The sequence below is a fragment of the Manis pentadactyla genome, chromosome 10 (assembly GCF_030020395.1).
Source record: "Manis pentadactyla isolate mManPen7 chromosome 10, mManPen7.hap1, whole genome shotgun sequence".
NCBI lineage: Eukaryota > Metazoa > Chordata > Mammalia > Pholidota > Manidae > Manis > Manis pentadactyla.
In genome coordinates this window covers 88,162,290-88,173,807 of record NC_080028.1, presented here as the reverse complement: position 1 = coordinate 88,173,807, position 11,518 = coordinate 88,162,290, and the positions used below count along the sequence as shown (strand labels likewise).

At 39.2% G+C, this 11,518-nt stretch overlaps 1 protein-coding gene across 3 annotated transcripts in view; it reads right to left on the bottom strand.

The window, feature by feature from the left end:
• Nucleotides 1-3,455: 3,455 nt before the first annotated feature.
• LOC118923724 (S-adenosyl-L-methionine-dependent tRNA 4-demethylwyosine synthase TYW1) overlaps nt 3,456-11,518 on the bottom strand; it is a 312,259-nt gene continuing 304,196 nt past the window's right edge. For all 3 annotated transcript variants that reach the window (XM_036907895.2, XM_036907896.2, XM_036907897.2), the window contains one exon: nt 3,456-4,551. In XM_036907895.2, the coding sequence (XP_036763790.2) occupies nt 4,336-4,551 (216 nt within the window). In that variant the 3' untranslated portion in view covers nt 3,456-4,335. The remainder of the gene's footprint in view (nt 4,552-11,518) is intronic.

The following is an 11,518-nucleotide window of genomic DNA, read 5'->3' as shown; positions in this document are numbered from 1 at the left end:
ACTCTTTCCTTGTCCTTGATCTTTGCCATTTTAATTATTATGTGTCTTGGTGTTGCCCTTCTTGGATCCTTTCTGTTGGGGGTTCTGTGTATTTCCGTGGTCTGTTCGATTACTTCCTCCACTAGTGTGGGGAAATTTTCAGCAATTATTTCTTCTAAGATACTTTCCATCTCTTTTCCTCTCTCTTCTTCTTCTGGGACCCCTATAATACGAATATTGTTCCTTTTGGATTGGTCACATAGTTCTCTTAATATTGTTTCATTCCTGGAGATCCTTTTTTCTCTCTCTCTGTCAGCTTCTATGCGTTCCTGTTCTCTGATTTCAATTCCATCAATGGCCTCTTGCATTCTATCCATTCTGCTTATAAACCCTTCCAGAGTTTGTTTCATTTCTGCGATCTCCTTTCTGGCATCTGTGATCTCCTTCCGGACTTCATCCCATCTCTCTTGCGTATTTCTCTGCATCTCTGTCAGCATGTTTATGATTCTTATTTTGAATTCTTTTTCAGGAAGACTGGTTAGGTCTGTCTCCTTCTCTGGTGTTGTCTCTGTGATCTTTGTCTGCCTGTAGCTTTGCCTTTTCATGGTGATAGGAATAGTCTGCAGAACTGGGACGAGTGACGGCTGGAAGGACTTCCTTTCTTGTTGGTTTGTGGCCCTCCTCTCCTGGGAGAACAGCGGCCTCTAGTGGCTTGTGCTGCGCAGCTGCGCGCAGACAGGGTTTCTGCTTCCTGCCCGACTGCTATGGAGTTAATCCCCGCTGTTGCTGTGGGCGTGGCCTGGCTCGGGCAGCTGCTCCAAAGTGGTGGAGTCGCGTTGGAGCAGAAGCTGCTGGGAGGCTATTTATCTCCGTAAGGGGCCTCCCTGCTCCCTGCAGCCCAGGGTTAGGGTGCCCAGAGATCCCGGATTCTCTACCTCTGGATTAAGTGACCCGCCCTGCCCCTTTAAGACTTCCAAAAATCCCGCACCCGCCAAAACAAAACAACGACCACCAAAAAAAAAAAGAAAAAAAAGTTTTTAATTAAAAAAAAAAAAAAAAGTTTTTAATTAAAAAAAAAAAGGTGGTTGTTCGTTTTTCTTTATTCTCCGGTGCCAGCCTCAGGCCTCTGCTCACCGGTCTTTCTGCCCTGTTTTCCTAGTATTGGGGTCCCTATCCCTTTAAGACTTCCAAAAAGCGCTCGCCAAAACAAAACAGCAAAAAAGCAAAAAAAATATGGTCGCGCGCTTTTCTTATGTCCTCTGGCGCCCAGCCTCCAGTGCCCGCTCACTGTTCTTGCTTCCCTGTTTTCCTAGTATCGAACGCCCTGCACTCTGGCCTGGATGGCGGGGGCTGGGTGTTCAGCAGTCCTGGGCTCCGTCTCCCTCCCGCTCTGCCTGCTCTTCTCCCGCCGGGAGTTGGGGGGATGGGCGCTCGGCTCCCGCGGGGCCGGGGCTTGTATCTTACCCCCTTCGCGTGGCGCTGGGTTCTCTCAGGTGCGGATGTGGTCTGGATATTGTCCTGTGTCCTCTGGTCTTTATTCTAGGAAGGGTTGTCTTTGTTATATTTTCATAGATATATGTGGTTTTGGGAGGAGATTTCCGCTGCTCTACTCACGCCGCCATCTTCCGCCTCTCTGTGTTTTGTGCTATTATTGTCATACAAATTACATCTTTATACATTATAAGTCCATCAACACAGTTTTATAATTCCTGCTTTAGGCAGTTGTCTTTTGAAACAGGGGATTACAAACAAAAATAAATTTAGACTATCATAGAACTTATATACTTTTACCAGAACTCTTTCTTCATGTGGTTTTGATTAAGTGTACAGTGTACTTTCATTAAAGCCTTAAGGACTCCCCTTAGTACTCCTTGTAGGTCAGGTCTGCACATGATGACTTCTCTTATTTTTTGTTCATCTCAAAATGTCTTAATTTCTCCTTTTCTTGAAGGAGGATTACCTGGATATAGAATTTGTGGTTGAAATTCTTTTCTTTTAGTACTTTGAAGACATCATTCCACTGTTTTTGACTTTCATGTCTCTGATGAGAAGTCAACAGCCAATTTCATTGAGATTCAGTAGTTTCTCTTAATAGATGACTTTCAGTTTGTTTTGAAGCTTTGGTTAAATGTCAGAATTCTTAGTTGTTGATTTTAGTTGTTTTGCTTGTATTTTCATTGTTTTAGAGAGACAATGAGTTCACTAACACCCTTCACAATTTGGAAGTTGTCCTTTTGACTCATATTGTTTTAATTATTTTAGATAGCATGTTTTAATATCTTGTAAAGCAATTTTCATTTAATAATTATTTTTCTAGAATTTAGTAACTATTCTTACCAGTTTGGCTTATTTTTCAGCTGAATGTTAGAATCATTTGCTGAACCTCCCAAAGAACTTCCACTGGACATTTAGAACGTGATTTTTAAAACAGCTCACCTTAAAACATTCACACTATCCATTTTTTTCTAATTTAATATGCTGCTCAGCACACTTAATGAATTCTTTTCCATGGAGATTCCATTTTATTTTCCTAGGCATTTAAAATTTTTTGATGTAACTGTGAACTGGAATTAATAATATATATATATATAAAGCAAACATTTTATGGGCATAGTGGGGAGAGAAACTAATCATTAATGTACCTAAAGTTAATAGAATCAAGAGGGCTCACTCTGGAGCGGAAGGGTTTGCTATCTTTTTTCTTTGAAGCAAGAGTATCTTTGTCCAAGTTACATCTTAAGAAGAACCTAAAAAACAAAAGCAGAGCCACCTGGTGGAAAAAGAGGTGAGAGATGGTCAAAGCCTTATTGCTCTGTCTCCTACCTTACTCCTCCTGGCAGCCTCTAAGGCACTTCCCAACAACCGGCACTCAGTTAACTGCCACAAACAGGAGCTCCTTGGCATGAGCTCTGGCTTTTTAACACTTCATTGCACTTTAAGGTATTTTTCCATCTCTGTTCAATGAGCACTAATGCATCTGAGTTTCAGTGAGATCCTGCCTAGCTGACGTGGACCACTCCCATCTCTGTCTCATAAGCCAGCAGAACAGGAGACAGAACTTGAGCTTGAAGATGTGGTGGGTTCAAAAAAGAACATATGACTTCTGTGGTATTTGTTACCATCCCATGTCACAACAGAGAGCAGTATTTTGACTCTGTCACTTAGAAATAAATCCAGTGCCCAGTTTTCAACTAAGTGAGTAGGTAGGTTACATTATCTATGAATTTTACTTCAGCAGAGAATAGAGGTGTTACAAAATAGTTGATAGATATATAAGGGAAGGTGGGTCTGATAGGGCTTAGAACCATGGGACTAGATGCAGCTTTAAAATAAATGCTCAAAAGAGAATTTCATCTTTACAAAAGATTTATTATTAATCATTATTTGTGATATGTTACCATCAATTTTAATTATTTACCACCAAATATTATTATTAATTAATTAGGATAAAGGAATTTTAAAAATAACTATGATACTTTAAGAACACTACTGAGTATTTAATAATGTTTTCAATTACCAAAAAAATAACAAACTTTAAAGAACAGATTGCATTAAGTAACTCAGGCTACAAGAGTGAAAAAAGGTGGTGACCTTTTCTGTATGGTGATGGGGCTTAAACTCTGACTTTTCAAAATGAAAGCAAATTGTCCTCAGGTTCAAAGTCTGTGAGATTAATTACTCAGTGACATCACAGGGTACTTTCTCTTATAGAACAGAGGTTTTACTCTAATCCAGCCCATATATTTCCTTCTATGGTAGTCTGTATGAGAACAGAATGAGATCTAGTATGTTTAGATCCAATTCAATTTCATAAAGCATCAGTACTAAGCAAAACTTTAAAGTAACCTATGCAGTATTTAAAATAATTGAGAATTATGACAAATAACTTTCAGAAGGTGTTATCATAAGATTCACAAAAAAGGGATGGCGACCTCAGAGAGAGCAGATACACTTACCTCAGAGAAGTACAATCCAAAAAGCCAACAGCCCACAGGGGGAAGTGAATCAGACATTCATTCCTTACAGCACTCTCATGAATAGCATTCTAGAGAGTCTTACTAATTGTAATTTAAATTGTTGGTTAAATTTTGATAATGGCTGTGTACTTTCCCCAAAACAATTTTCCTCTCAGAATTAAAATCAGGAAAGGGACTGAGTTATGGAAAGAAATGCTGAGGGTGAGTCCCAGACACTCAAAGTGTGGATGCTGTCTCCCAACCCACATGCCAGCTTTGTAGTCTCCTCTGTATGAAATATAACTTGGATAATTTGTCCTTGGAAAAATCACAGTGCACTCTGAGAACCTTCTAGGGCCATTAATTTTTGTCCTTCAGTATCCTACACATAATTTCAACATCAAGAAATATCCTTTGATTTGTTTTTTCTCTGATATCTTGTGTCCTTGGGATCAAAGCCTCTTTCATTGGCACCAAATAATGCCCAGTGAGGAGTTTTGGCCATATAATCCTTTGCACTGAAAGTTTTTGATCCACTACTGTCTTCATATTCTTGGATGAGCTCCTGGAAGCGGTTATAATCGATCCATGTCCACCATTCGCTATCAATCTTAAACTAGAAAGAAAAAAATGTAATCAGGACAGAAGTAAAAACACCCAGAAAAAAAAATCAAGTAAATATAAAAAATGGGCCCAATCTTTCCTCCTTATCATGTTAAAGAAAACCCTTTCATGCTCCAGATGAAAGCGGAATGTACTATAGTCAATGGAGAGTTTCTTTTTCCTTAGGGCTGCTGCCATTCTGGACCTGGAAGACCCAGCTGCAGAATAAAGAACACCATGTAATTGAGGGTCAAGTTTATCTTCAGTAGTATCACTGAAAGAAGTTCCTTAAATTTTTGGCATCATCATGTTGTTAATGGACAAGCTAATTCTAATTCCTGTTGTTGCCACTTTTTATCTGGTATGAATTTTCATGGTTATGTTAACAGCATCTAGCTTTCATTAATAAACTTTGCTTGAGTTATTAGTGAGGACTTAATCAATGACTTCTAATTCTGAAATGATAACTACATGACTCAAACTAGCCTTTTTAGCCTAACATGGATATAATATCATTAGTGGAAAGCCTTGTTAAGAATTTTAATAAAGGGAATAATCTAATTTGTACTCTTTTTAAGAAAACTGCTTTCAAATGCAACTGTAAAATAATGACCAGGAATGAAGAAAACAGAAAGTTAGTTGAAATAAGCTGAAAAGGCTCTGAAGGAATTACTAATTGAACTGTGACAGCTTTTAATTTAAAGCATCTATCTGGCATTCATTTGTGTAAATGTATAATATATTGATACTTATAAACAGACAAATCTTTGTTATCCCAACATATTTTTAAAAACCTTGATTATAAACCAAATTAAGTAACAATTTCACATTCTAGCTGAGAGAACACTGAAAATATATAGGTTTCTGGATTCAGAATATTAAAATATGATGAATTTCAATGACATCTGATTTTTACCCAACAGCTAAGAGCTTTCTAGGGGGAAAAAATGCCAAGTACATGAAAAAATTTAGTCTACCTATGAATCATGAGAAATTTTATTCTAATAAGACCATTCCCTGAAATGGTGACCCAAGGCCTCTATGAAGTCTATAGCCCAAGATATAAAATCCCCATCTCCCTAATATTTTCCCTCCCAAGACCTACTGCCCTCAGATGTCCTCTACTACTGTAAAGACACTGTCATCCTTGGCTGCCGAGCCTCAATTAAAGAGTGAAGGCGCCTCCTTCCCTGGGCCCTCACATCTGAAGGCCAGCCAGGCCCACCGGTTCTTCCTCTGCAGCGTTGCTACAGCCAGTCCCTGACACCACCCTAGGGCAGGCCCTCACTTCTGGGACTTGTAAGTCTTCCCACTGATTGATCCCCTCATTCCAGTTTTGGCTTCTTCCAGCTTTTGCAGGCTGCCTGAGATCACTATCCCCACAACAGGACAGAGCCCCATTATCTAGAACATATAGTCTAAATATCAACTTTCCATCCGGAGGCTCTTTGTGAGCTCCCCCCACCCCATGCAACTCCAATGCTGTTCCCTCTGACTGATTAACACCTATTTATGCCTCAGGATCCTTCATAAATGTCCTCTGCTCTGGGAAGTCTTTCCAAATCTCCTTAGACTATCACAGTTCCCTGGACCTCCATGTACCCTGAACTTGCCCAACGACCAATTAAGACTGCTTCTGTAGTTCCCTCCCCTAGCCCATCCACCCCACCAAGACTGGTGGCTTTGTTAATACAATGGACTTACTATAATTTATACTGTCACTTAAGACAAATAAGGACCTCACCTCTTCCTCCTTACGTCTTAACAAATCTGGAAGGCCACAGAATGAAAAAAAAAATCTCCCTCATTCTACTAACATCTTGAGAGATAGGATGGAATTTTGTTGGTCTTGGTTCCATTAGAATAGAGTAGACTGTTCTCACAGTGTATTCATGATAGAAGGCACAATATTCACACATACCTGGAAGTGGGGTGACTTCACAACTAGTGTAGGAGTAAACATACCATTAATGTGCATGATCGTCCAACGAGGCCCATAATGATGTATACCTTTTATTCGTTCCTCCTTTTAGCATTTACGGAGTGCCCACTCTGAGTCTGGCCCAGTCACAAACATTTTAAAAGTAACTATAATATGCCATGGTGTGTGCAGCGAGTGAGATTATGCATAGGCGCTTTGAGAGTGCAGAGAGAGATGTGCTAAAATCACTCCCACCCTGCCATGAGTTCGGCCCTCCTAGAACAGTCCTCTTGGGTGGTCCCTGCTTTGCCAGCCCAGTAAAACAGAAAAGCATATTCTTCTCTTCTCTGTCTTTCCCTCTTGGGGTTTATATTTCCGGGTCTCTTTTTGGGTTTAGAAGTCTGATCCCTCAGGGTTCACACTCCTGGGTCTTCCTTTTCCCTCAAACCCTAATAATAACCATTTGCCATGAGACTAAAGATTAGTTCAGGCTGGAGCAACAGACTTATAAACCTTAAGTCTTTAAAAATAGACTTAAAAATCTTTTCTTGAAACAACCTATAGTAAGAAGTACATTTCGTATCTCAATCTAGTACACATACACATATACACACACTCCTTCTCTGGAAACATAACTTTCAGAAAAATACAGGCAATGTATTTCACTTAAAAAATTTTTCACTGCAACCCATTAATTTGGTTTCCTAACTCCTAATGCAGTTTGAAGATCTGGTCTCTACTGACTACAAAAACCTCTAACCTGCCTTAAAATGAAAGAAATTAGTTACACAGATATGAAAATTGTAAGCTAAAATCTGAAAACTGGAAACTCTAACTGCCAATGTAGATGTCTAAGAAAACAAACTATAAGACCAAGCAGCTGTAACACAAGGTAAGTGTGTGAGTTGCTTGGGCCACCATAAAATACTGGAGACTGAATGGCTTGAACAACAGAAATTAATTTCCCCACAGTTCTGGGGGCTGGAAGTCTAAGATGAAGCTTCTGGCAGATGGCCATCTTTCACCATGGATGCACATGGCTCTTTCTCAGTGTTCGTGGAAGGTTTAGGAGAACAGGTACTCTGGTATCTCTTTTTACAAGGATATCAATCCTATCAGATCAGGGCACCACCCCTATGATCTCATTTAGCCTCAATTACTTGCTTAGAGGCCCAGTCTGGAGGGTTAGCCTGGAAGACTAGGACTCCCAACACATAAATTGTGAAGGGACATACACATTCAGTCTATTACCAGCAGGTTACTCTTAAATTAATGCTGAGTCTTCAGACCCCTACAACAAAACTGAATCTATACATGCCCCCTCTGAAGACAATCTTAGAATAATCAATCATACTGAATAACTGACAGCTCAGAAAAAGTCAAACTGTTTCATGCAAAATGCAGGAGCTAAAGGCCAAAATTCAGTATGACTGACACAAAAATAATCTTAGAGAGCTGCATAAACACAGGAATGAAACCCCAAATCAAAGAACCTGAGGTTAAGCATGCTGAGACGTGAGGTCACCCTGCTTCAAGAATTCCTTAAATACAACAGAAAGGAAAAAGGCAAATCTATGCAGAATTACAGATAAACTCAAAAGATCGTAGGTGATCTCAAAAACATGCCACGAGCAGCCCTGACTAAATAAATCCAGGCTGCTAAAGATCTGTGGCCTTGTCAGCCACATGAGCCACTTCTAGGGCTCCTATTGTCTAGATCAAGCAAACGCTGTACAAAAGGTATTATTCTTTTTTTTTAAGGTATGACTGATATACACTCTCATGAAGGTTTCACATGAAAAAACAATGTGGTTATTACATTTACCCATATTATCAAGTCCCCACCCATACCCCAGTGCAGACACTGTCCATCAGTGCAGTAAGATGCCACAGAGTTACTATGTCTTCGCTGTGCTACACTGTTTTCCCGGTGATTCCCCACACCATGTGTACTAAACATAATACCCTTCAATCCCCTTGTCCCTCCATCCCCATCCACCCTCCCACACCCATCCCCTTTGGTAACCAATAGTTCATACTTGGAGTCTCTGAGTCCGCAGCTATTTTGATGCTTCAGTTTGCTTCATTGTACAAACGAGGGAAATCATTTGGCATTTGTCTTTCTTCACCTGGCTTATTTCACTGAGCATGTCCTCCAGCTCTACTCCATGTTGTTGCAAATGGTAAGATTTGTTTCTTTCTTATGGCTGAATAGTATTTCATTCTGTATATGTACCACTTATTCTTTATCCATTCATCTACTGATGGACACTTAGGTTGCTTCCATATCTTGGCTATTGTAAAAAGTGCTGCAATAAACTTAGGGGTGCATATGTCTTTCTGAATCTGAGAAGTTGTATTCTTTGGGTAAATTCCAAGGAGTGGGATTTCGGGTTCAAATGGTATTTCTATTTTTAGTTTTTTGAGGAACCTCCATATTGCCTTCCACAATGGTTGAACTAGCTTACATTCCCACCAGCAGTGTAGGAGGGTTACCCTCTCTCCGCATCATCGCCAGCATTAGTTGTTCTTAGTCTTTTCGATGCTGGCCATCCTTAATGGTGTGAGGTGATATCTCATTGTGGTTTTAATTTGCATTTCCCTGATGATTAGTGATGTGGAGCATCTTTTAATGTGTCTGTTGGCCATCTGAATTTCTTCTTTGGAGAACTGTCTCTTCATATCCTCTGATCATTTGTTAATTCGGGATTTGCTTTTTGGGTGTTGAGGCATCTAAGTTCCTCATATATTTTGGATGTTAACCCCTTGTCGGATATGTCATTTACAAATATATTCCCCATACTGTAGGATGCCTTTTTGTTCTCTTGATGGTGTCTTTTGCCGTACAGAAACTTTTTAGTTTGATGTAGTTCCATGAGTTCATTTTTGCTTTTGTTTCCCTTGCTTGAGGAGAAGCGATGCGTTCAGGAAGAATTTGCTCATGCTTATATTCAGGAGATGTTTGTCTATGCTGTCTTCTAAGAGTTTTATGGTTTCATGACTTACATTCAAGTCTTTAATCCATTTCGAGTTTACTTCTGTGTATGGGGTTAAATAATAATCCAGTTTCATTCTCTTGCATGTAGCTGTCCAGTTTTGCCAACACCAGCTGTTGAAGAGGCTGTCATTTCCCAATTGTATATTCATGGTTCCTTTACCGTATATTAATTGACCAGATATGGTTGGGTTTATACAAGGGGTTTCTAGTCTGTTCCATTGGTCTATGGGTCTGTTCTTGTGACGGTACCAAATTGTCTTGATTACTGTGGCTTTGTAGTAGAGCTTGAAGGTGGGGAGCATGAAGCCCCCAGCTTTATTCTTCCTTCTCAAAATTGCTTTGGCTATGCGAGGTTTTTGTAGTTTTATATGAATTTTAGAATGATTTTCTCCAGTTCGTTGAAGAATGCTGCTGGTGTTTTGATAGGAATTGCATTGAATCCAAAGATTGCTTTAGGCAGGATGGCCATTTTGACAGTATTAGTTCTTCCTTTCCATGAGCATGAGATGAGTTTCCACTTGTTAGTGTCCTCTTTAATTTCTCTTAAGAGTATCTTTTAGTTTTCAGGGTATAGGTCTTTCACTTCCTTGGTTGGATTTATTCCTAGGTATTTTATTCTTTTTGATGCAACTGTGAATGGAATTCTTTCCCTGATTTCTCTGTCTTCTAAAGATTTCTTAGTGTATAGGAACGCCACAGATTTCTGTGTATTAATTTTGTACTCTGCAACTTTGCTGAATTCAGATATTAGATCTAGTAGTTTTGGAGAGGAGTCTTTAGGGTTTTTTATGTACAACATCATGTCATCTGAAAACAGGGACAATTTAACTTATTCCTTGCCAGTCTGGATGCCTTTTATCTCTTTGTGTTGTCTGATTGCCGTGGCTAGGACCTCCAGTACTATGTTGAATAGAAGTGGGGAAAGGGGGCATCCTTGTCTTGTTCCCAATCTTAGAGGAAAAGCTTTCAGATTCTCTCTGTTATTTATGTTGTTGGCTTTGGGTTTGTCATATATGGCCTTTATTATGTTGAGGTACTTGCCCTCTATACCCATTTTGTTGAGAGATTCTATCATGAATGGATGTTGAATTTTGTCGAATGCTTTTTCAGCATTTATGGAGATGATCATGTGGTTTTTGTCCTTCTTCTTGTTTATGTGGTGGATGATGTTGAAGGATTTTCGAATGTTGTACCATCCTTGCATCCCTAGAATAAATCCTACTTGATCATGATGGATGATCTTTTTGATGTATTTTTGAATTCGGTTTGCTAATATTTTGTTGAGTATTTTTGCATCTATGTTCATCAGGGATATTGGTCTCTAATTTTCTTTTTTGTGGTGTCTTTGCCTGGTTTGGGTATTAGAGTGATGCTGGCCTCATAGAATGAGTTTAGGAGTATTCCCTCTTCTATTCTTTGGAAAACTTTAAGGAGGATGGATATTAGGTCTTCACTAAATGCTTGATAAAATTCAGCAGTGAAGCCATCCAGTCCAGGCGTTTTGTTCTTAGGTAGTTTTTTGATTACCAGTTCAATTTCGTTGCTGGTAATTGGTCTGTTCAGATTTTCTGTTTCTTCCATGGTCAGCCTTGGAAGGTTGCAGTTTTCTAGAAAGTTGCCCATTTCTTCTAGGTTATCCAGTTAGTTAGCATATAATTTTTCATAGTATTCTCTAATAATTCTTTGTATTTCTGTGGTGTCCATAGTGATTTTTCCTTTCTCATTTCTGATTCTGTTTATGTGTGCAGATTCTCTTTTTTTCTTGATAAGTCTGGCTAGGGGTTTATCTATTTTGTTTATTTTCTCCAAGAACCAGTTCTTGCTTTCATTGATTCTTTCTATTGTTTTATTTTTCTAAATTTTATTTATTTCTGCTCTAATCTTTATTATGTTCCTCCTTCTACTGACTTTGGGCCTCATTTGTTCCTCTTTTTCTAGTTTCATTAATTGTGAGTTTTGACTGCTTATATGGGATTGTTCTTCTTTCCTGAAGTAGGCCTGTATTGCCGTATACTTTCCTCTTAGCCTGGCCTTGGCTGCATCCAACAGAGTTTGCAATGT